The sequence below is a fragment of the Stylophora pistillata genome, chromosome 9 (genome assembly GCF_964205215.1).
Source record: "Stylophora pistillata chromosome 9, jaStyPist1.2, whole genome shotgun sequence".
NCBI classification, from domain to species: Eukaryota; Metazoa; Cnidaria; class Anthozoa; order Scleractinia; family Pocilloporidae; genus Stylophora; species Stylophora pistillata.
Window position 1 is genome coordinate 29,636,444 of NC_142527.1, and position 26,197 is coordinate 29,662,640.

General features: G+C 38.4%; 4 protein-coding genes across 5 annotated transcripts; 1 reads left to right on the plus strand and 3 right to left on the minus strand.

Moving 5' to 3' along the window:
* The first annotated feature begins 457 nt into the window (after positions 1-457).
* LOC111339501 (uncharacterized) lies at positions 458-7,085 on the plus strand. The gene is made up of 4 exons (XM_022946176.2): positions 458-911; positions 1,109-1,189; positions 3,164-3,650; positions 5,187-7,085. Exons 1-4 carry the CDS (start codon positions 909-911, stop codon positions 5,885-5,887), a joined length of 1,272 nt encoding a protein of 423 aa, XP_022801911.2. The 5' UTR covers positions 458-908; the 3' UTR covers positions 5,888-7,085.
* On the minus strand, positions 6,809-9,933 carry LOC148724228 (uncharacterized). Its single transcript, XM_088733213.1, has 2 exons — positions 9,519-9,933; positions 6,809-8,609 (listed from the first exon to the last, which is right to left on the minus strand). The coding sequence occupies exons 1-2, from the start codon at positions 9,540-9,542 to the stop codon at positions 8,172-8,174; spliced, it is 462 nt and encodes a 153-aa protein (XP_088589339.1). The 5' UTR covers positions 9,543-9,933; the 3' UTR covers positions 6,809-8,171.
* A 1,753-nt stretch (positions 9,934-11,686) lies between these two features.
* Positions 11,687-15,015, minus strand: LOC111339337 (uncharacterized). 2 transcript variants are annotated; one of them, XM_088733214.1, is made up of 2 exons: positions 14,099-15,015; positions 11,687-13,314 (listed from the first exon to the last, which is right to left on the minus strand). In XM_088733214.1, the coding sequence occupies exons 1-2, from the start codon at positions 14,114-14,116 to the stop codon at positions 12,880-12,882; spliced, it is 453 nt and encodes a 150-aa protein (XP_088589340.1). In that variant the 5' UTR covers positions 14,117-15,015; the 3' UTR covers positions 11,687-12,879. The 2 variants fall into 2 exon arrangements, with proteins under 2 accessions (XP_088589340.1, XP_022801726.1); XM_022945991.2 differs by having other exon boundaries at positions 11,687-13,317; positions 14,099-15,014.
* Positions 15,016-18,423: 3,408 nt separating this feature from the next.
* On the minus strand, positions 18,424-26,170 carry LOC111339177 (JNK1/MAPK8-associated membrane protein). Its single transcript, XM_022945773.2, has 8 exons — positions 25,883-26,170; positions 25,624-25,697; positions 24,388-24,545; positions 24,171-24,250; positions 21,528-21,648; positions 20,950-21,119; positions 20,123-20,199; positions 18,424-19,460 (listed from the first exon to the last, which is right to left on the minus strand). The coding sequence occupies exons 1-8, from the start codon at positions 25,953-25,955 to the stop codon at positions 19,257-19,259; spliced, it is 957 nt and encodes a 318-aa protein (XP_022801508.2). The 5' UTR covers positions 25,956-26,170; the 3' UTR covers positions 18,424-19,256.
* Between the last annotated feature and the right edge of the window lie 27 nt (positions 26,171-26,197).

The window sequence follows — 26,197 nt, forward strand, 5'->3', positions numbered from 1 at the left end:
CTGCGATTTTCATAACTTTGACCGCTGATTGAAAACCTCCCGCCAAGAGGATTTTGATTTATATTTAGTCCTTCTTATCGAAAAGTAAAGCCCTTAAAAGTAAATTTCGGCGAAGTATTACTGTTTCAGTTGAATTGGTAACTTGGAATGAATGAATCGGTATAGAATGAAAAATTCATGGCTTTTCCTTTTTTTGTTACGAAACTGATGTATCACGAATAACAACTTTCAACTTCAACTTTCAACAGGTGTAGTCTTCTCGCTATTGCATAAATAGCGCTATCTACGGCGAAGGATCGTGCATCATACGTAGGTGTAGTCTTGTTCGGCTTTCGATATTTATATCTAGCATAAATTCCTTTTCTTTCAGGAAAATCGTGACAAACTACTTAATATTTTCGTTGCAGTGTTCACTTTCGTTACAGTGTTCCGCCTGACTGCTTCACGCGCTGGGACCATAGTTATGCTGGGACTGAGGTATGCGTAAACGCCCTGCAGAAGCCAATAACAATAGAGTTTCGATTTATCCAACCTCCCGGGGAAAAGGAAATTGGTTTAAGTTAGGGAGGAGAGATCAGCTCTAATTATCTGGGCTTCGGAAATATCGAGTGTTCGCGGAAAAGTAAATAACCAACTTTGTGCTATAAGGCATGCGCATAGGATACAACAGCCTTAGCCCTCTTCGGCGATTAATGAGCGTACAATTGTCGCAACAATAGCTTAGATACCCGAAATATCTATGACGATAAAGAAAATGTGCACCCACGCAATTAACTGGCTTGTTTGTACAGATTTCACGTAACGAGATCGACCTGAATTCTGAATCATTTACGGATAGGGGCACGTTGGAAATACGAGGTTGATGAGCTTGAAACCAAGAAACCAAGATTTCAGCTATAATCTTTAATATGGTAAGACAAAGAAAGTTTGACATTTTAAAATCCAAAGTGGTACCCTCACCCTGTTCGGGTGAGTCCTTCACCGGAAGAAATTGACTAGGAAGTACTAAAAAATTCCGCATATTACCACCCAGATATCACTATACTTCCACAATAAGAAAGGACGCATTTAATAAGCCTGCAGATGCTAAACGGCGGTCTTTTTTCAGACTCTCGAGCAAGTAACATCTATCCTCAAGGTGTATTCAAGTCTTCGAAGTTTTGAGCTCGATAGCACTGAACAATCGAAGGTAGGCCTGTCTTTCATACCTTAGCGTTTATTTCCCGTGTGTCTCTAACTGTGATTATAGCTGGGCTGTTATTCAGAGAAAAGATGGCTAAAACCTGTCTTGTCCAGCTTTTTGGGGGATATCATTGATGGGAATTTTTGTTTGATCATGTGCCGACTCGTTTGGCTCGCGCCGCAACAGAACAATAGTTGTTTTCATCTTAGCTGCTGACAAGCGTCCTAATTTAACCGCCGTGAAGTAACTATACCTTTAGATCTGTAAAATATCTAACCTGGCCAAATCTTGGATGACTGTGATGATCTCACGAAAAGATCACGTCTGGTTAAGAGGGAATTATCTCTCGGTCCCGCAAAAGACTTAGCTCGGGCTGGCAAGCGTCCCAATTTGACACGAGGCTAATCTACCATCTCATCAGTAAAAAAACACACTTGACAAATGTTTCACGATCGTGATGATCGTATGATTAGGTTGTGTCTGTTTTAGAGCAATTTTTTTTCTCGGTCTAGACACTCTTATACGACCCTCAGACTCTATATTAGACTCTGTTAGTTATTATGACAATAAAATTATATAGATCCAGATGTTTTAGACAGAATGGATCAATGTATTGGTGAAAAATGCATTGCGGTTCTATGCTTAATGTAAGAAGATTGATAGTTCGATGATATTCAAGACTTTTTCGATTGAAACATTTTAAATTTGAAGAGTATTTTGTGGACCTCAGGGAGTTCATCATGGACTTGTTACAAGCCGCTCTAAACTCAAGAGCGGACGGGGTCGATAGAAAGAGAGAGACGGACCATGTTATTAGGCTTGCCGCATGGGTGTATTTTCAAAAATTGGTACATAAATCCTTCCTGTAATACAATACGTTTTAGTTTTGAAGTTGGTAAACAGGAGTTGCGTGGTTGTAGCGAGCGAGCCATTGTTTTGAAACCAGACAGGTATTACAACAAATTACAATACCCACGCAATGGTTACGTGTAAATTATTCACTGTTGTCACGAATTTTATTAAGCCTTGTTTTGTTTTAGCTCTCTCAGACCTTAGCCCTACCGATCAAATCATAAATTTAAGCGACATGAACTGAACTAACCTTTAAAGACTTTCTTATGTCTTTAGAGTCGTGAAGGAATTCAGTTTTCACTACCAGTGATAATTGTTTCCGGTAATTTGAAAGTTTATACTTCCCTAGCTTCATTTCATCGGCGAAAAAGTACAAAACCTTAAAAGGAGTCTCAAAGTATAAAATTTACAACGAGAAAACTGAGAAACTCTTGAAATCCAAATTGGTGGAGTGTTCTTTATACGGTAGCGGTATAGCTTAGTAATGTTTGTGAATATTATTTTTTCATTGTCCTTGCCGTACTTGAACTTCGTTTCATGTTTATTCTGATATTAAAGATATTTTCGCTCTGACAAGAAAGTGTTGAAGCAATTCTTCCTTCCGATAAACTTTGATCTGTTTCTAGCTCAGAAAATATGTTCGTTAGGTTTGCGTTGTGTCGGATTAGATGTTTTGAGCTTCGGCCGGAAGCTGAGTTGTAAATTGTCGTCAACGGCGGATGATGGTAAATTGTTGATTAGCAGACTGCGGAACCCGTGAAACTAGCGGAGCCTGTAGAAACACTAATTTTTTTGCAAAAAAAAAAAGTAATTAAATAAGTTAACCTTAACACTATTCAAAATTTCTTTTTTGGGTGTAAAGAAGATTAAATTGATAGAGAAATTTTAACTTCCTTGAAGTCCATGCGTATTGTTATTTATTGATCCACATATTTGCTCATTTATATATCGATTCATTCATCTCATTATTTGAAATCAAACAAGCTGATTAATTAGTAAAATTAGTGGCTGCAAGTATTGCAGTCTTTTCCTTCCACTTCATCTTGTCGTTATCACGAATTTCAAGGGAAATTGGACGTTTCTAAGAAAATATGGAACTCAAGCTAACAATGCATTGCACTTTTCTAGATCATCGCAAATTACTTCATAATGGCAGGACAGGAAACCACAAACACAAAAGATACAGCTGCCGTACAAGGACGGTTTAAAAGTTCCCTAGAACTTCTAGAACACACGCTTAATTGTTCGAACCCCGAGTGTCCACTTCCGCACTGCGTGAACATGAAGTTGGCGATGAAACACACGCAGAGCTGCAAAAAGACCCAATGCCAGGTATGCCAACGAATGAAATACCTTGCTTCAAAACACACTGAGTCCTGCAATGAAGTTTACTGCTGCATACCTTTTTGCATGGAAGAAAAACTAAAAGGATTCGTAGGGCCTCAGATGGCGGGCTGCAACATCTTGGACGAGGGCCAGCGTTGCAAAAGAAGAGTTGTTGCCGATGATGAAAAGGATGTCTGCGTAACTCTTAACTCCTCTCCGTCCAAGATTGTCAGGGAAATGAGCGCACCTGACCGCACCTATTTTTCGGTGAATAGTAGCGAATGTAAAGGTGAGTAAGGCACCATTTTCTCAAGTTCTATTCTAGAAAAGTTGTTCAAATGGAAGCATGGCAGATTGTAATTTGCAAGTCTACGATGCAGTTCAAGTAAATGTGCATATGCATTGTATGTAGGACCGCTTAAGGGGGATTATGATGTACTTCAAACTGGTTAGCCACATTGGAAATGAAACGTTTCGCAGCTGTTGTTAGCTTCCATGATGGGCCCGCGTGAAGGCAATTAATCGATGCATGGAAACTTCATGAAATTTAAAATTGGAGAATTCATAGCTATAAAAATAAAAAAAGGACACAGCACATAAAAAAGGTGAAACAACGCGGTGGAAAAGGGAAAATCTAATGACCCTTAAATCATCTCGTCCATTTCTTCTGTCGGAAAAAATAGTTGAGGGTTTCCTGGTTTTTGAATGTTTTATTTGCGTGTTTTAAAATATCTCCATATGTTGGCAGGGATGCTTTCTGTAATCTGGTAATTCCCTCAGACACTGTTTCAAGGTGTGACGCCGAAATAAATAAACTAAAGAAAAAAGTGGAAACTATAAAAGATAAAAATAATGCATTTGATGATCGTCTTTTCATCAAGAGATTAGGAAAGCTGCCAACAGGTGTTACCTGCCACCATAATTTTGATTCCGACACTCTGCACTCGATATCAATCACAGGGCATCGAGAGGAATTTTCAACTGAATGAGGTCCTGAAAAACTGCTTTGAAAAACGTACTCCACTTATTCCATCGGTTTCCAAACCAACGCTTCAAAATCCGGAAGAAAGAAGTAAGACCGGAGAAAAAGGAATTATGTTGCTGTGAGAAATCAAAAGAGTAGAATTTCTGTTATTTTTTCTTTATGGGAGGGGTGGGGTGGGGGAAGGGGCACCCGTTTATGACGAATATGAGTCAGAGAAGTACGGAGTGCCACAGATTGATAATGTTGATCTCGAAACTGAATTGATTTGTTCAGTGACATCTCGCGCTGCTAAAGTTTGCATAGCAAACCTGTTATATTCTAAACTCTACACTCTTAGAGAAGCTGAAAAGTCAGCTGAAGAAGTTTAGCATCAATATCTTGAACACCAACAAAACATGTGTTATTTTTATTATCTTGTCAACTTCATTTCAACTATTACAGGCATCATCAGTTTCATATTAAGTATGTCCAATGGCGAATCTGGAGGGTGTCCTGGGGTTGACATGACACTCACTTTGGGTTGAAAATTTTTATACATTTAATGTTAATTTGCACTCGCTTTTGGGTACTTTTCATGATGAAATACTCCCTTCTTGAGATTCTGGATCCACCCCTGTTATCACCTTTTTATAGATATCGCACTCACAGATAATAAAATGTTACCCCCTTCCTTAGGCTATAAGTTTAGATGGCGCCCCCCTCCCGTTTCACCGCCCCCCTCCCCATCCTTATGATTATTGGAGAATTAATCAGAATGGAGTACTAGCACTTAAGTTCTGACAAGCTAAGTTATGCACGTTTATAAGCTTTGAAACTGGAAAAATGTTTGTGCATTTTTAGGTGGAGAGACAGCTGACAATCACACTGCTCCAACGAATGTATTCTTGTCTCCACTGAAACTCGGGTGTGACACCCATCCACCCAAACTAGCGAAAAGGGGGCATCCTTTGGTTCCACCAAGCAGTTCTGCATCGTTCGTGAAATCTTCACGCCTTCGGCTGGAACAAAGTAGAAGTCACTCGTGTGCAAAAGAAACGGTTACTATGACATCCACACAGTTTGATGCTTCCTTGAAACCTCTTCCCGCTTCCAACAGAGAGGGTCCAGTTACGGCAAAGATTCTGAAAACGTTTACTCCTCCACTGGCAGAAAAAGTAAGTGCGCAAGAATATGCAGGAGCGCAACAGCAAGGTATGTCAACTATCCTTCTAGACGGGATTTTTCGGAGCTGTCAAGCCACGCAAGCTGCATGTACGGAAACTCATGGGGAAACAGATCAGGTCAATTTGTCCCCCTTCGCTTCTGATGAGAACGTTTCCAACTGCAGTGGACCGATTTCAAAGAACGTCGGCGACAACCCCTATGACGCGATAAGAGGAAGTCAAGGAAGCAATGGACAGGCTGTTTTGAAAGCACGCCTTATGGACGCATTGAATAAGCTTTTAGGCCTGGGCCTGCAACGACTGGAAACGAAAGAGGAACTTGTAGTATGCATTAATTCGTTGAGGAAAGCTGTCGAGGAGATCAAAGCTCTGGAGTAGGTCAATACCTTTACATTTTGTACCATTTTGAACGTCGTTTCTTACAAACAACTAGTAGCCAACTTTTTTCAATTGCACGACAGAAATCAACCTATCTGGAAACTCAGAGAATATGTTGTGCTCAGACTGGGAAATTAGCGTTGATTTTTTCATCGTCCATATCATCCTTTTCTGCTTTGCGAACGACCAGACCTTCTTTTACTAAATCCAGTCACGTGCAAATGACAACCCTAGCCCTTCTGGGTAGCTTGGGTCTTTCCATTGGCGCAGTGCCATAGCGGTTAGCGCGCTGAACGTCTGAACAACATGATAGGCGTTGATCCACAACCCCGGACAAAACTGTTCAGACATTTCAATGCAATTTTTAATTTCCCACCATACAACAATCGTTTCCAAAAGGAACAAACTTGCCCCCCTCCCCACCCCTGGTACAATGTTGTGGGCCTTAACAGCTCAAGCATGCATTTCTTGAGTTACCGCAAACAATATTGCAATAGGGGAGGGGGGGAAACAATCTTTGAATTTGCGACGGTAAGCATTTTTTTAGGGTGAGTGCAAAAAATAGGTATTTTTGTAATGTGTCTCAACAGGTTTAATTTTGTCCGAGGTTGCAGTCTCTTGATTGTTTACTTTGCTCGACCAGGTGATGGTAGTCCTGGGAAACGAAAGTTGTCGGTGGTACGTAACGGCTGAAGTTTTGACAACCTTGGAGGATGTCATCTTCAGAGTCAAGATATCACATGGTGACCACATGTAAAGTGTTTGACTCTGTTCGACGACTTCCGATAGCCTAAGTCACTACTACCAACAATAGTCCTTCCCAGGACTACTCTCGCCCGGATAATCACACAACACGATCAAATGCTACTCATAGCGAGCCTCAAACAGTTTATTGTATCCGATTCAGTCGTTTGATAACTTTTAACTTCAAAGAAGTATTTTATTGTTGAAAAATATTTTCACATCATAGAGCCATTTACAGCGATGTGACGGAGTGGCGAAAAAAACTTAATTGATTCGAAAACTTAAGATCGATATACAATTATAGAATATTTCATTCATTTAAATAATCGATGACATCTGTTACTGATCAAGACAAAATAACCATTTTTCAAATGATATATTTTAGGATTCAAATAACTTAATTTATCAATTAGATATGGATAGATAATTATATAAATAAAACTTTGAAAACTGAGGCAGAAAGAGGGAAAAATCCCTACTACGTTATAATGCTGTCACATTGTGACTACGTCTACAAACTCTGTGGCATATATGATACATGTCACTATTTATCGCCGGAGGTTGGGAGGTGGGGCTCTTTATTTCAACTGTGTTACGATAGAATTGACCTGATCCCCGATAGGGCTTGGTAATATTCCTTTGCCCCCCCCCCACCCCCCCCACCCTTCTCACTGGCAACTAACAGGCAGTCAATTCTCTACAGTCCCCCCAGTCCCCTACTCTTGTGGTGACGATTGTTTCCTCCCTGTTCCACCTAAAACCATGTGATTCCCCCGAAATCCTTTGCACCCCCAGCCGGGGCTATAAATAATGACTGGTTCTTAATAAATACTTGGTTCATCTTAACAATATACAATCTGGGTATCTTGCACTATTGTTAAAAAAAAATATTATCATTATCGTAAAATAATTTAATATAAAATTTACATAATTCATTTCTGATAACTATGCTGAACTAAACCCGACCTGACAATCGATTTAAATCGATGAGAGAAATAACTCAAATAACTGGTTTCAGATTGTAATCGGGAACAAAAGAAGCTCGTTGTGATATTCGACTTTTATCGCACAGTGCCATGATTATCTTCCTGTAAACAAAGTATTCTAAGATTTAAAGAATAAATATTAGAGGATGGCAAAACGTTGCTAGGTTGTTTAAAGAAAAATTGGAGAAAAAAAAAACTGGGGAAATAGGCGATCGTTTGATTATCAAAGGTGACAAATCGATCATGTGCTTGGAAGACAAAATATTTTCCCTAAACTATATTTGGTATAAGTTATATACTTGGCATCGATTCGAATGGATCACTCGATATAGACTGATCAGGCTGGGTAATACCCACTGTAGCCAAAAATACGAGTTTCTTATATTTGTTAAGTAAACTTTCTATAAGTGATTATCACTTCAAAAATCTCTGCCCTGATCAAAATAGCGAGTTGTTACTACTTCCCTCAATTTCCTTCGCCTGAATGCCCTCGAGTGCATTTCCACTGTCAAGAGACTTGAGTTGTTGATCACATGGGTGGATTAGTTAAAGTTTCATCTGCTTCCTCTGTAAACATAGCCGACTGTTATTTCTCGTTCTTTCCATCGCCAGATTGGTAAGCTGCTTTCGCAGCCATCTCTAACCAAAACTTTTATTGTATATTTTATAGGGTCGCAGAAATACTTGCAGTTTGGACAATGTGCCTCTGTCAAGAACCTTGGAGCTTCATCTGGTTCGTCTGTAGTCCGCCACTGCCATTGACAAGGGGATACCCCTTGCATTGTGGGTGAGGCAGAGCGCCTTTTTCTTTGTAGTGGTATGCTGATGCTTTTTTCGAAACTGGTGTCTGCATCGGCGTTTTCCATGATCATGAAGTTCCCTCCGTTTAGTAGATGTCGCAGCGCCTTTTTAGGTTTTATTCTTTCCTTACATGGACGCGGCAATGGCCCTGCCAGTAATATAATGACGAAAGAGGCCAACAAGCTAAAAGTCTGTGAGGAACAAATTATGTTTTATTAATCTTATTAACATTCACAGGAAATATTCTGCGGCGGGGAGAAACGGCCAATCATGCGGTACGCTCGTCCGCTTCAGGGCAGTTTTGCATGGAACAGTTGTCTAGACGTCGTAAAGACAGTGCGCATGCTCTTTCGATAACCTAAGTTGTCAATATTCCAACAAAGGGCTGGAAGCGGACAGTGGTATAATTTACCAACCTTAAATGTTGACTCGACCGAAATTATACTTCTAGCAGGTTTATACCGTCAAAAGTCAAAATAGATTTTGGTGTAAACAAATGCTGTAATTGAGTTAGATTAACCAATTGAACATTTCAATGATATCTTAAAATATCCTGTCGTTTCTAATTGTCTGAATGATTTTAAGGACAACTTCCTGAGCTTTTGCCTTCGATTAACACTAGTGTAATAGTTGATCAACATCAAATACTTCCTGACTCCTTGGGCCAGTATGCTCTGGCGAGGCACGTCAAGCGCGGCGTTAAAATTCAACTTAGTTGTTATAATTGAACGGTTTTTCAAAGCTTTGTGTTAAAACTTATGAAAGGAAAAACACAAACGCCATTTTTAACTTGCTACTTTGAAAAAAATAATCAGGCTAAACGTTTCGGGCCTTCTTTCTTGCGACAGACACAGGGAAAAGCGAAATCAACTATTTGGCATGCAATGGGAAAAATTTGACAACATATGAAAGGAGAGTAAAAATCATTCTGGCGTTAAATGTGAATCAGTTGTAGTTTTACTCGGAACTGGCAAAGTCGTCCCTATTTCATTTAGAACATCCTGTTTACAAGCATTAATCAACAGGTTCTAAACTGACTATCGAATGAATGATCGACCATCCGGCTATAAAGTTCTACCTCTTCAATGACATTTACTTACCAAGAGAAGCTTTGTCAAATGCATGTTGTCGAGTATAATCTTGGTCGAACCAATCCAAGGAGATTCTTAAGTTTTGGGAACAAGAAGTCTGTGCCATCTTTTATAGACACAAAACTTGGGTGTGCCAATATATAGCAGCTGAGGGAAACCCCTTGCATAGATAAATTAGCTATAAAAAGATTTACTTTTAAATCAGCTAATAGATTGTGTACCAAAACAATGAAGCGGCAAACGAATTTTCCTCTTCCGTGTGATCTCTTCTCAGTGTTGCGAAATCTTATCTCTCCTCCCACACGAAAGCCTTTTAAGGAAAGATCATTAGCTTAGAAGTAATGAGTTCGTTTAAGTTAAAGAAAAGGGTTTTTTCTACTATGATGTTTTGAGTAAATGTTAAATTTGCTCGATTACTCATGTCCTGGAGCCCCTTTGTTTGAGCTTAAACGGTGGTGAAACTATTCACCATGATTCATAACCTTCGTCACGCCATAATACTAAGTTGTCACGCTGGTGAGTTCCCAAGGGGAAACTACTTTCGAGTTTGGTAATAGTTTTATAAATGTTATTTTGATTTTAATTTCTATCCCTTTTGCTGGGGAATCATTTTTAGCTAGTGACAAAACTATTCTTTCGATCTAAACCGAATACTGCGTCCACAAAAATGGCACTCGTATGCACTGGCCGCGTGACATTTGAATTTGTTGCTGAATTTGCAACTTAAATATTCGCTAAAAAATGTTACCCGGTGATCTAACTCTACCTTATATGAAACCGCTGGGAAATTACCCGCTCTAGTTGAAATCTAAATGGAGTCTTTCAGATTCTCGTTCGCCTCAAGGCAAAGCTATAGAAGGAACCATTGACGTAATGTCATTGACAAATGTCATCAACTGTTTACACCAAGTTTTTCATTTAATTAAAAAAATTACTGATTCAAATACAGCAGCCGAAAATTCTAGAGCAGTAAATAAGAACATCTTGAAAATTTTCAGTTTCACAGTAACTCGGGCATGACATTAACTTCATCGCAAGCTAGAAATGCGAAACAAGGACTAGCCTCAATAACCGATCGAAATTAATGTTAAATTAAAATTATTCGTGCGTCAAAATTGTCTATTACAGTAATGAACCCTATTGTTTATGTTTGTATAGACGTTTGAAGTCGCTTTATCCGATATCTAGGGAACGCATAACAGGAAGTCGATTGCTTGTACACTGGTGTATTGCGTTACATGCCTTGAGACGAATGTTTTGCATGAAAGAAAGCCCTGCCAAGTCACGCATCAGCTTTTATAGCACATACTGAAGAAGCCCTGCCTTTAAAGCTAATTTAATTTTAGAGGATTTTGATAAATTAACGAAACAATTTTTTTAAATTCTGATATGAATATTGATAAAATTGAAAATGACAACGAAAGAGTTTCTGCCTGGAGTTTCACGTCATGTATCAGGGGTCGGCTTTCGCCTTACCTCGCCCGAACCTCGTGTCGAGGATCGAGCTCGGCTGCTGACCCAGGATATCTCAAGTTCTAACACTTTGGTGACGGATAAAATTCAAATTGAATTGGCGTTGTTTCCAAGATAACGGAGGGCCGCCAGAGCTTATGTTGACCCGTTAAAAAGAGCTAAACCAACTTCCTTCATATATTAAATGATTTCAAACCTAAATCGAGGAAGTGAAGCTCCTTTTAAAGGGATTAAATTTACTGTAGAAGAAATTCGGGGTAAATTGGTAACGGAAAAGCATTCAACGAACATCCGTATCAGCACTGGCTCAGTTGTCAGGCATGAAGAATCCGCAGTTGCATTATACGTCACAATGTTTGGTGCTGAATGAAAGCTTGCAGCCTGAAAGATTTTCGATTTATATTTGCACTGTTCCATCGGAGATCATTTTGTGTAATCGCATAGTCTGATCGTTATTAGTTATATTGACCGGCGTCCACTGCCTAAACGGAAATCCTCATCAGAGTAAAGCGTTAGAGATAATTCAGTTGTGCGGATCCGCCGTTTTCGATGATCCGCCTTGATCTGTTATAGCCGTTAGGGTGTGTGTACAAGCAGCGAAAAATTGAGCAATTGTCATTTGGTAATAGAATTGTTCTCAAACAAATTAAGATATTTTCACATGCCACACGGTCGGTGTAGATGGGCCCATGATAGCCACAAAGTTCAGTTTTCGATTATTTATTATTGAAATCGGTGTCAATGATTACCATATTTAGTATTCATTTTCATTTCCTTTTTTTCAGTTACTAACTCTAACCTAATCTATGTGAAATATTTTAACATTGGTGAAATAAATAATAAATATATTACATGGTTGTTTATTATCTGGTTTTGTTTTTAAATAACTTTTAAATAACCCAGCACATCTTTCGGCTTTTGTTCTATTACAATAGAACATAAATGAAATGATTATTTAGAAATCGTGTTCTTGAAAAAGTGACAGATACAGTTGTCGGAAACATGGAGACGCCCCCATGGTCCCATGCGAGAACAATTTCTTTACCTGTGAAACCAGATATTTCGTTTTGTTTGTACAGTGACAGTTGATTGATTAAATTAGTGATTCCTATATTACCTATATATAAAGAAGCGATTACACATTAGATATACAGTAAACGAGTTGGAATTACGCCTACGCTTGGTTTATTATAACAGTCATAAAAATGAAGTTACTGATGATGATATTTCTAATTGAGTTGATAGTAGAGAGATTAAAACTAAAAATAAATATTTTTATGCTGAGTGTTCTCAACTTGGAGAAAACATATTTATAACTCGCTGAGTCAACCTTTTTTTTTCCATGCTTCGCACAGAATCTGTATAATTCTATTCCACATCATTCAACAATCCTAATGACGGCTCTACTAGCTATTTTCACGTTATACGAGGGATTATAAATAATCAAAATATGATAAAAATATTTTCTGCAACCACCAAGAATATTCAAATTAAGAATTAGGTGACTTCATTCAGTCTGATACTACTCATTAAAAATTCTTGATTTGGCCAATTTATGATAGAAGGAAATATCTACAACATTCAAATCATATTGAATTAAAAAACGTGGCTTAACAAAAGCTTTTCTTACGAACTACTTCCGAAGTTGACACGTTTCTTCTTCTTGTTCCTCCTTGCATTTTATTTATTATTTGTCCTTCGCCTTCTCTTTCCTCTTATTTCAGTGGTTTTAATTTCGTTTTCTTCTCTTTCTGTTTTAGGTACTTTGCAAATTCGTCCAAATCTTTTGCCTTGATATACCCGACGTCACGATGACGTTCACGTGACTTTCCGCCGGTGCCATATCTCAGAGCATGCAGCCGGGCACGGGACATGATTTTTACTCAAGAGAAGTTATTTAAGGATTGTACACAAACGCCACCGGCAGAGTCACTTTCTCCCACTTCCAGACGTCCATTCTTTCTCTGCGAGTTCTTAGACCGGCGTTACAATCTTTTACAAGTACACGATGATCGAACTCCACTGGCTTGCAAGACGAAATGCAACCTTTACATACTGCTTTGTATAAAAACCTGGGCTTTCTATTTACATTCTCGTCAAGCTCGTCAGTCCAATTACAGTGATGGGATTTTCTGTGACCAGTGCTTCTCCTCTGGCGAGGCAGAATACTTAAGCTTTTCCTAAAATCCTCCCCTGAATTTTCTTGCACCAATAACCACCCGGATCTGGAAACTCCTTCCACAACTTTTCTTGGTGTAACTAACGTCTCTCCGCAAGGAGCTGAGTTGATAACTTGAGCCGCATAGAGAAGCGCCAAAACCACCCAAAGTGCCTGCTGGAACATAAGGAAGAAATATGTTAAGATTACTAAGACTGAAAATTCGTATGCTAAATATAAATATTGCTGAGTCAAGAGAAATTCGCATCGAGCTAAATCAATAATTATGATTTCATCTTGAAATCGATTGAACAATTGATAAATCAACAATATTTTCTCTGCGCTGAATCTGGTCTTTAAATCCTGAAAATTCGAAAAGGCACTTGTGAACTTTAACTATTTGCCCTCCCCATTTGAACAACAATTTGAAAATATTTGCATTTGCTGTGCGGGGAAATGATACATTTTCAGGTGCATCTAATAAAAGATTAGAAAAGGAGGTAAGCGAAATCGCAGGAAAATTTCGATGCTCGAGTTTTTAGCTAGCGCTTTTTACATATATCGATTATTGTTTCATTAAATCAAACTTATTGTAAAATGTGCGTGATTGTGTATCTGATTCAGCTGAGTGAACACATCAAAATGTAAATTTTTGAATACAAAGAAAAATTCGCGAACCGTGAAAACGATAAAACGAAATTCTCAGTCCAGAAAAGATGGATCAAATGCCGTAAAATCAAATTCATCAAATTTCATTGGCGATCTTCAACATCGAATTGTAATTTTCGTCGATCTGTGCATTCTAAATCCTTTTCAAATTGCAAGACCGATCTAATATAAAAGTTTCAATTTTAGTACCGAAAAATCTTAGAGGGGCTTCGTGTTCACTAATTATAAAAGAACGAATGAAAACTTCAGAGGTTTGTCATTACCCCTGAAAAATAAACTTTTGTTTTACCTTGATTGAGAACAGCATAATTCTTGGTATTTTACCCGTTTTTCACAAAACACTTGCACCACCCTGTCTGTCTTTGGGACGGTCGACTACTTGCGCAAAGCCAAGAACTTGTGCATTTGAAAAACTCCTAGAACGGAGCCATTTTATAGACAACACAGCAGTGATTTATTTTCCGTCCACTTAGATTGCGTCACCCACGCACAACGCGCGATGCGGAAAAATTGCGCGCCAAAATAATCAATTAGAAATACATAAGCGTATCAAGGGGAATCCCTTTTCAGACGAGTTCGCTTCCGCTTAGAATTTGCATTTTCTTTTAACCAAAGGTAGCGATGGTGTCATGTTTTATTTTCAGCGATTTCGTTAACTTTCCGGGTTTGGCGACTTCACCTCATTAGACTTCGCAACTGTCGATGGAATACGATGGTTTACGAAGACAGGAGCCGGCTCGCGAACATGAACGATCGGTGTTCATCAAATTGAGTGGGATTGTTAAGCTTAACAATAAAATAAACTCCGAGTAATCGCTGTTTATTGTTGTTCATAGTTATCAATTACAACTTCAGCTTTCAGCCATAACCTCCCACGAATCAAAACGGAGAGCTGGATTTTTACATTCAGTTAAACCCTGTTAACAGTTTTTTTCCCGGTTTGACAACGCCCGAGTCGTAATGAGACCTAAAAATAATCAAAACTAAAAAATCCCTTGGTTTTAAAAATTTGCATTAGAGAGAGCCTTTTGATAGCAAAAATTGAGTATTGAGATCTAACTCGGATGAATCGTCATTGACGTTTGGTTTGTAGTCTCAAATTGGCAGTATCAAAGTGGAACAAAATTCTGTTCATACTTCCCTTGTCTTCTCTTTGGTATCTTGCACAATTTCCTGAACGACAAATTAAACACCGCTTTTGCCTGCCGCTCCCAGAGATTGCCCATAGACTACTTTCAACTGTCATTTGCGTCTTGACTAAATTTAGGGATGACACTTAACTTCTGATGCGTTTTCATATTGAATAGGCACCAAATGAAGACAAAAGAACATATGAATTTCACTTGTATTTAATTTTGTCGGTTGCTGTGGTGTATCATAATTTTACCCATGTTCATGGTATACTACATATGTTGTGATAAACTTGCTCTGTGTTGGCACCCTACGGATGTCATCAAGGCAATATCTGATTGTATTCAATGAAAATAAATGAATTGCTTGATTTATTTTGAAACGTCTTTGCGGTTGGTGAACTTTCCTCGTGAGTTAAACCAAACTATGGCTAACTTACGATTTTAAACGAATGAGTTAAAACTCCATAACTGTCAGTCCTGAGAGCTTTTTACGAGCTCTATTACATGTTCAATCATGTTTACTTCGTAAAGGCGTGATGGATGTACACAGATAATATTGCGGCAGCTCTTGAAATGTGTTCTCGTACTTTACCCGCCGCTCAATATATTACTTTAGCAGTCGTTTAAATAACAAGTGGGCGGCACAAAGTTATTGAAAACACGGCTTCCTTACGACAATCGTGACGTACAGTCTTCGATTCAACATTTGAAAAATACCACTCACCCTTCAATTTACATAAATCACCTTATCAAATATAAACAGTTTGCGTCTTTTTAAATTCCGTTAAAACGTTAGTTTGATCCTAGTAGAGTCTGGGACGCTTCTCTTAGACAAGGCTTACAATAGTGATGCATCTTCATTACTGTAGGTTTACCAGGATTTTGAAAGACAATCTCTCGATTTTCCGTTGTGTATATCAGTTCGCGCCTTGCAGCGGTTAGTTTCTCAGAGGCTGTACACATTTGTATCGATCTTCGTTACGGAAACGTTTGGCTGCATAAACTACGATAGGGTCAAAATTGAACAGTGATTGGGATAGTACAAAATATTGCGAAGGTCATTTCACACTCGTCTTTTTTAAGTGCGTGTTGTTGATCTTATTTTCCCTCGCATTTTTCCTCTTAAGTTCTAAGAAAGTTACTTAAGTTTGTTGCTTTACTTCGACCTCTAAACCCTGAACAAAACTCAATAAGAAGCAAATTTAAAACATGATTAAACCCGTCGGGATCAAGTGTCTGTGGCATGTATGAGCAACGTGCTAATATAAAGGTACGGAATAAAAGTCTTCTAGAAGTCTTGTTGGCAGAATCAAAGGACAGGATATTCACTTTTAGATTAAAATGCTCTCTTGCTTACTATTTTAGAAACTGTTTTGCAATACGATAGCCTTAACTACTCAACCTGGCCGGAAGCTAGGGGTCCTGCAAAAGGGAAGTAACATTAAGTCTATAAGTGTGGGTTAATACTTTGAAAAAGTGATCGAATAGTGGAACGTTTATACGCGGCAATTGTGTTTACTCATTTTTGGAATCAAGGATCGAACAAATAAAGGCTCAAGTTTGTGACAAGTTTAAGGAAGTAATTTTCAAAGTCAAACATTACATTATTCTAAATACAGCTAAGATATTTTTACATGTTACGAACATTAGTTACAGCCACGCATGCGAGAAGTTAGCTGATTATGTTCCTGACAGAGAAACTGAAACGCTGAAACCTTCATGCACATTTTCTGGAACACTCCCTTTCCGCAACAATTATGAAATTTATTGACACCAGTAGAACGTAAATTGCGCCTGAAAGCACCACTTCGAAAATTTATCTGAAGCGTTCTCCCATTCAAACATGAGAAGTCACTTGGTGTTTACAGGTAAATGAAAGATCTTTCCCGTGTTAATTTAAGCGAGGAGAAAGATATCTTAACATTTGCCAGAACTAAGTTACTGAATTGAAAATAAAAGCGACAGTTTAAAAATGTTAACTTCGTATTTTTGCCAAAAATGAATCAATCAATCAAATGGAAATTTGAACTATGCCACTAATATCGAGCACAAATTTACAAAACTGGTTTTCCCGTGATCATACCCGACTACCTTTTCTCCGTGAATTCACGCCACATTGGTTTGTCGCAAAAATTGATGAAGCATGAAAGTATCCGCTTTTCACAACAGTGTCGAACAAGCTATTGCTCACTAACTTGTTCAGTTCAGTTTTTTCAATTTTTTTTTTGTTTTCACTCATCACCCGAATCACCCTCTTTCGCAACCCCCGATGGAATGATTTTATTTTTGACTTTGAAAACTTTCTCAATCCACTATTTCTTTGTTTATCTTATTCAACCGGCTGGATGTCGTAAGTCGCTGTTCTCGCGATGCTAAAACTTCTTGAAAAAATGGAACGCAAACATCTAATACCCCAGCGGAAGAACAAAGATCTAGGCAAGATTAAATCTCCTGCCGTGTTTATGTTTGGAATATGGAAGAATTGATCAGCCATAATTTGGCAATTAAAGTTGTGCTATGTTGCGGTTTTCAATCAATAAAAAAATGATCCTTTATTCGCCAAAGGGGCATTCCTCTTCGTGTCTTCTCGCGTTGTTTCGTTTCGTGTGGTCGCGTGGGTCTGGTCGCACTCGGAAGGAAAACTGTCAAAGCCAAGATGAAATGCGATAAGACTCAACACAAGCCCGGACAAGCTGATGCGAAACAAACAAGTGAAACAGGAAAATAAACAAAACAAACAAAGACAAGGCATGAATAAGAAAAAAAGACGAAAAACAACAAGAAAAAAAAAGCCAGAACAGTCTATGAAGGTTGTGCTATGTTGCGGTTTTCAATCAATCCAAAAAATCATCCTTTAATCGCCACAGAGCATTCCTCTTCGCGTCTTTTCGCGTTGTTTCGTTTCGTGTGGTCGCGTGGGTCTGTTCGCACTGGGAAGGTAAACTATTAAGTCTAGATAAAATGCGATAAGACTTAACACAAGCCCGGACAAGTTGATGCAAAACTCACAAGTGAAACGGGAAAATAAACAAAACAAGCCAAGACAAGGCATGAATAAGAAGAAAAGACGAAAAAAAAAAAAAAAAAAGCCTGGAACAGTCTTTGAAGGGAAGACTAGGCCAGATTACACAAGAAAACTATGATAAAACCAGTAAAGACGGTCTCCTTAGGAGCCGTTCTTTGGGATGGAACGCGACACTTCCCTCAAAAGCGAGAAAGGAGAAAGCGTGACATCTGAAAAACAGCTGAGAAAGAAGACTTAAGTCAAAGTGACTTGAACTAAATACAGTTATTGTGCGAGACGGCATGACACACGATTAAGTGGAGCGCTAGGATGCAGAAATTGTTTTAAGCGGTTTCTTCTCTTCATTTTACACACCGCCGACGCGCACACTGTTACTCTTTCGCGCTCACCACCAAAAGAAATCGCCCGATCGAAGATAAGCATTTCTCAGTCGCATTCTCTACTGAACGAGAAGCATAACGTAAGAAACAGCATTTAATAATTTACATGATTCAACCTTACAACAAACAATTACTCAACATTCTAGTAAGTTGGATAGTAACACTAACCCCCATTAAAGAACAGCAAATACTCTTTAATAAATATTTCCTACTTTTACTGCTCATAACCGAATGACACACAAATGACAGATTTTTCCTAACTCAAGTTTGTGCCGTCAGTTGTTGTGAAACTGTAAGCACGCTGTCGAAATAGTGGATCACTCATTTTGAGGTTGATAGTCGCTGAGAGTAGAAACAAAAATACTAAAAAATATATTATGGATTGAATGTAACTCAGTGAGCGAACACTATTTCAACCTATACTTGTCTGAAAACTCTAAAATATCTTCTACCTCACAGGGCTCGACGCTAACGGTAACCCACCGGCCACAGACTAGTAGAAATTCAGTTTTGGCTAGTGGTTTTCGATGTCCATTAGCCAGTTTGGTTAGAAAATAAACTGATAAAAATATTAATAAAATCTAAGATGTCACTGGTCACTTGGCTGGTAAGTTGAAAAGTTAGTGTCGAGCCCTGAACTCTCTATTTGCCGGTAGGAACCGCTCATGAGACAATATTAAAGATCTTAATGTCTTTCAGAACGATAATAAGAAACAAAATAAAGAGAAATTGAAAAAATGGTTCTCTTTTTTGGGGGAGAAAGAAAAGCAAAGTGAAACAAAGTGGAACTATTGGGCTTCCAAATTCACGAATTAACACGCACAGAGCCCCCCCCTCCCCCTTTTTTCTCCCAGCGTAATTTATCGCGTGATTCGTTAGAAATTAGAGAAAAAAAAACGTTAAGTGAATTCAAGGAGTCTTAAACTTGCTTGGCTCTGTGAAAGAATGTGTTAACAAAAAGAATGATACTGGAGCCAACACCAATGCGAACATGGGTCCATGTACTGTAGGGTCACGGAGTTGCGTGACGGCCAATATTCCATACGCATGCGCTAACCAATGAGCCATGATGATGATCGAGTGACGTTTGCTCTTGACCAACTGGCCGATATGCTAAAAGTAATCATGATTTTAGAAAAACATGTTAGCAATCTTCAACAACGATGACACATTGTCACACTTGTTGGGAGATGAAGTGGCCTGGGACATGAAGTGGCCTGGGTCATGGGGGTTACACGTTGAACTGCTGATCAAAAGAATCGGGTCCATTTATGTGCCCAGATCACTGGGCAAGACACTCCATTATTACAGTGCTTCTCTACACCGAGAAGTACTGTATTTATTTGCCTATAAGCCGAACGATTTTGCATGAAAATAAACTGAGAAATAGACAAACTTATCTATAACTGTGCATTGATGTTATTTCAGGGAAACCTTACAAAATGTTGAAAGGCAACCTGAAATCAACTTACATCCAGTGGAAGAGAGGTAACCAGTAGCGGATCCAGACCTTGAGCTTAGGGGAGGGGGGGGGGGGCTTCATGTGTGTGTGTATGTACACCTGCCAGCTTTTCTTCCTTTTGTGTTTATTTTTTTTTTTACCCAGGTCCCTCCCCTAGATACGCCACTGGTAACATTTCTCTTGCTGCAGTCACTTTAAGCTGTTAGGATCTACAGCAGTACGGGTTCTGTAGGCTCGTGTAATGAAACATTGTTACATCATAACTTTACCTTTTTTAAAAACACAATTCTGAGTGATGGACAAGTTCACTTACTGTTATTTTATTCTTGGCAAGGACTGCAGCAGTGCTCAAAACAGAAATAGTTAACGTGATGTATGGGTAAGAGTAATCTGTAGATGATAAAAGGACAAAATTTATGAAATGTGCGATGGAGCTTTCTCCCTCACCCTTTACAGTGGAGCCCTTATGGAGTTTCTGATACCTCCAAATGCAACTCAAGCTGTAATGTGAAAAAAGCCAGGCACAAAACAGACTCAAAAGTTAATGCTGAACTGAGTTACAGCTACAGTTAGTTCATTTTGGATGATCTCACTCAGTGATCCAAGGTTAAATGAGGTAGGTGCATCAACCAAAATGATGAATCCATCTCGAACAAGAATTTATCAATTCCGTATGTTACCTCTACTAGATGTTCAGGTTTTCACTGGTGCCCCTTCTATTCCCCTAAAGTAGACTTCACTGGAAAAGCCATTGCAAAGCTAACTTAATTAACAGATTGGTTGAATAATGAACTGATTAATTGAACAACTAATGAACTGATTAATTGAACAACTAATGAACTGATTAATTGAACAACTAATGAACTGATTAATTGAACAACTAATGAACTGATTAATTGAACAACTAATGAACTGATTAATTGAACAACTAATGAACTAATTAATTGAACAACTAATAAACTGACCCACTGATTAATTGATTGACCATCAGAACTATTGAAATAATTGTTACAGATTTTAAGTATTAACAAACCCTTTATTAATAAACTAACATGAATATGTTAGGTCGAGTCAAAGTTGTTTCAGCAAGACTGAACAACATGAAATTATATTATTCACCAAAAAGAACAAAGCACTCACAAATGAGTCCACCAAATAAGGCATGCACCACTGCAAGGCATGGTAAAAAGTACATGGCAGCATATGTAGAATTTCGCCCCTGACCATCACAGAACTGGTGTGAAATAATGGGCCGGAACAAAAACAAGAGACCAACTGAGAGTGCATAATACATAAGCACTATGGTGTACCTGAAAGAAGAGAACCACAAATTATGGAAAACAATGATTATAACAAGTGTAAGAAAAGAGCAACAAAACAAAAATGCACAGATTCTCACAAGGAGCATATGCTTCTAGGGTTTACATCCAATGGTAACCTGTCCAAATTCCTGCAACTGCATTGTTAAAATTTTCTTATCTGCATGTTGAAGGCAATCATTGCCCACAATCCATCATTCCATATCCTCAAATGACTAAAGACATTTTGGTCCTCAGGCCCTTTAATAAGCTTGCTCAATGTTCATCCTTAACCTCATATTTTCTTGCCAAAACTAGATGCTACAGTTCAAGGTTTATTTCAAATTTCAGTAGTTACCAGCAGATGAAATTACACCCATAAATTAATACGAAGAAATCTACAATTCTGTTGCTACTTACAAAGGATAAACAGCTTCTTGTGTACAGTGAATTGTGTTGACATAATCAGGTTTGGGATTAAAGAATATTGTATACCAGTCTGCGATTTGCTTTGTCTTGCATGATGTCAAACTTAGGCTGCCTTAAAGTCAGAAGACGAAAAAAACAAAAATTAGTATAATTTATAAATACCTACTTTCTTTGGAAAAAAGTTCAGTTCATGGAGTGCAGTGCATACTGCCTCAAATCTGGCAAAAGGCTCTCTCCCTGTGGAAAACCACACACACTGACAAATACCTTCAGTTCAAATCTGGCAAAAGGCTCTCTCCCTATGGAAAACCACACACACTGACAAATACCTTCATTTCAACTCTGGCAAAAGGCTCTCTCCCTGTGGAAAACCACACACACTGACAAATACCTTCAGTTCAACTCTGGCAAAAGGCTCTCTAACTGTGGAAAACCACACACACTGACAAATACCTTCAGTTCAACTCTGGCAAAAGGCTCTCTCCCTGTGGAAAACCACACACACTGACAAATACCTTCAGTTCAACTCTGGCAAAAGGCTCTCTCCCTGTGGAAAACCCCACACACTGACAAATACCTTCAGTTCAACTCTGGCAAAAGGCTCTCTCCCTGTGGAAAACCACACACACTGACAAATACCTTCAGTTCAACTCTGGCAAAAGGCTCTCCCTGTGGAAAACCACACACACTGACAAATACCTTCATTTCAATTCTCAGCACCCTTCTCAACACAAACGTTCAGTAGCTAGAACCCTTCTCGACAGAGCAAAGAACATCCCTTCTACCAACGCAGACAGATTATACGAAATACAACACGTGGTCGACGCCCTGAAGATCAATGGTTAAACTAAACAATTTATTAGAAGCTGCCAAAGCACCACTAGGTCTACAAATCAGTCTCAAACCAACAGAGGTTTTGTTGCCCTGCCATATCTTCAAGGAATTTCAGAAAAAATTGTAAGAACTTTAACTCAATTCAATATCAATGTTACCCACAAACCCGTAATGACCATTTGCTCCATTCTAAAAACACCTAAAGACAAATTTAGTAAAGACTTATCAACAGGAGTGATCTATAAAATCAGTTGTAAAGACTGTGACAAAGTTTATATTGGTCAAACATCAAGAGCCTTAAGATCAAGGATTAGAGAACACAAGAGAGCGATTTTCACAGGATATAGAAATTCTTTATTAACCCAATACTGTATAAAATACAATCATGATTTTGACCTTGAGGACATCAAGATCATTGACTGCTGTTCCCAAAGGTTGAAAAGATTATTTTTAGAAATGTGGCATTCAATTTGTGAACTGAATGCTATAAACACATTTACATTCCTGACATCTACAAGGCCCTTGGCAATCCCAAGTGACGTTTCTGTGGCTCTTTTTAAAGCACTCATTTGCTTCCGTAGCCATTCTATTGCTGAAGAAGGTTATAGTATTTTAACCAAAATGTCCTGCCACAAAGATTTTTTAGTCAGAGACAACAAAAAAATCTTTATTTATTATCATGCCTGGCTACAACTATAGTATTTTTAAAGCTCTCTCTCTCTTGTATATTGCTTATTTTGTTTTTCCCTCAAAAGCTAATAAGTTATTTTTCAAGTAGGAGATACTGTAGCCTGACTGTTCCCATGCTGGACTCCACGTCAGGAAGTCTCATTAGAATCCAGGGTGTAGTGTACTTTCAGCATAGCTTACATGATATATATATATATATATATCTTATTAACCAAGCGCGAGGGCCGTACTGGGAGAATATCGGCTCGAGGTCTTGACAGTACGGACCGAGCGCAGCGAGGTCCGTACAAAAAAGACCGAGGGCCGATATTCTTCCAGTACGGTCCCGAGCAAGCTTGGTTAATAAGAGATTTATTATACGACTGAAGTTCAAAGGACACAAGTGCGGTATCATTCGGGACCATTCGGGACGGTGCCCGGTCCAATACTGAGAGAATATTGACCGGCAATAGAGCATTTTGATTGGTTGATTTTAGTTATTGGCCCCCTGACTGCCCGAGTCGTGTAATAAATAGATGTATAAAGGTTGATGGGATTGATTATTTAAAACATGAATTTGGAGTGTTTATCATGCAGCCTTGATAATCCATTTCAGTTGGTTTTTAATACTTGATTACCACATGACACAGGGTATCTCATTGTGTTATATTCTTGAGCAAGACATTTTACTCTCACCATGCCCCTTTCTACCCAAGAAATAGTACCAAGAAAGCATAGATAGTTGTAGTATTATACAATCATGTATCTGTTTCAGGTTAAAATAGGATTGGGGTTGAAATTATTTCAAGCCATGTGGAAGAAAACAGATAAATAAATACTGATATATCTTCTTTATAGGAGAATACAGAGAAAATGTGTAGAGTAACATTATGACCTAACACAAGATTAAATACCACACATACTAGAAAGTAAACATACTGTAAGAAAAAGATTGCTTGTAAGTAATGTTTGTTTCAAGAATTTAACCCCTATGTCACATATATTTACTTAGCAGTCGTATGTTACTGTGGCTTTGTCTTTTCTTTGCATACAGGAACAAAAAAAAACCAAAAAGGCCCACTTTAAATGTTTCACAAATGTGTGCACCAACTGTTAAGGTTCTACACTAACCTTGAGGTTTACTGGCAAGGAGGGAAAAAATGGCAGCTGAGGTACTTTCCACAAAAGCACTCAAGCAGAGAAAAAAGATGCTGCAAAATACATAATCAAAAATGGAAAATCCATTACATTCAAAGTCCTTGTGAAAAAAAGTTTTAGAGAAACTAAACAAAACTTTTTAAACAAAAACATCTGTGACAGAGAACTCTGAATTTCTATTATATGTTACCTTTTTCTATCTCTTTTGGCAAATAAGTCAATGAAGAACCAATGAGTTATCAGAGACAAGAATGCCATAAAACCCAAGTACAACCAGTCATATAAATCAGGAGATGATGAGCACTCTAAGCATGCTGTGCCATTGGTGTTAAAACCTCTTGGGCAAGCCTAAAATGAACAGATTTTCAAGCTATTAAAGAGTTATTTCTAAAACAAGCACTGTTATTGTATCAGAACAACACAAACATTTAAAAACCACCAGCCAAAGATGAGTATTCTCAGGTTCTCCCAACATTTCCTGACATATACCTTATTAACCAAGCGCGAGGGCCATACTGGGAGAATATTGGCCCGAGGTTTTGACAGTATGGACCGAGCGCAGCGAGGTCCATACAAAAAAGACCGAGGGCTGATATTCTTCCAGTATGGTCTCAAGCAAACTTGGTTAATAAGAGATTTATTACACGACTGAAGTTCAAAGGGACATAAGTGCGGTATCATTCGGGACCATTTGGGACCATTCAGGACAGTGCCCGGTCCAATACTTAGAGAATATTGGACCAGCAATAGAGCAATTTGATTGGTTGATTTTAGTTATTTGTCCTCTGACTTCCTGAGTCGTGTAATAAACTGAGTTATTACACCAGTGGTTTATGAGGACAAGAGTGATCATTGCAATTGTATACACTACTTATAAATCAGCAGTAGTGAAACAAAAGCTTGGAAAAATTCATGCTTGTATGAGAGTTAAACTCATGACCTTTGCCATACTGGTGCAGTGCTCTATCAACTGAGCTAACAAGCTGACTGGGAGCTGGTCATTTTGTTGGTTCATAATAAACCTGTAACTGATGAGTAATTGATTGTGAGTACACGTATATGAATATCATATACTTCAACTGTGAGGCCTTTTGCTTTGCTATGACTTTCAAAGGAGTAGCATCCTCTTTGAAGGAAAAGAAGTGCAAAGTGATTTGCATTCCAACAACTAAACTACATGATGCAAGAGTAACATTGTTTTGACATTGATCTACACCAAAAAATATTCTTTGCAAGTAAGTGGGACTTGAAATTTGATCATTGACATTTTGGCACATTCAGAGAAGTGTACCTTTCCACAGTATTCTTAATTTAACTCAGCAAGTGGCCTTCTTCCAGACTCTAATACATCATAAAGACATGCAGAATCTGTATTCACAAAGCATTTTTATTAGTTTTCAGTTTATTAAAGAATCACATTACTTACTCCACAGTCTCCAGTTTTTCCATCATCATTAATAATCCTTCCACAGTATTGCCCAGGGCATGGTTCAAATGCACCTACAATAACAGCATTAAAAATATGTATGTTTTCACTGCTGATTTTATAACACAATAAACATATAGTATTTAATTTTGGAGCGATTCTCCGAGAGTGGGTAAGGAAATATAAACTCATTTCATAGTTTGGATCTGATGATATCACGATTTTTTCACCATATCAAGACTATCTAAGATTTCCTTACCTTCTGTGTCCCCTTGTAATAACGAAAACAAAGTCAGTGACAAAAGAACACAAAGCAGACGTCTATCACTCATGCTAAATATTCACGAATACTTGACTTGAGTCCTGTTCAAATTGCATCTTTCTCAGCCCCTCGATTCCCACCTTCTGCACTAGAACTTAAGAGGCGCTTTTCTGAAGTCTTTAAAGGCCGAAACTGTCCGAAAAAGTCTGCAGTGGAATAGTTTTCACTTCACGTAAGACATTTTTGACTCAACAACTCAAGACAACAACCACTAGTGGCTTGGTAACCTAGCCTCTTTTTGCAAGAGCGCGT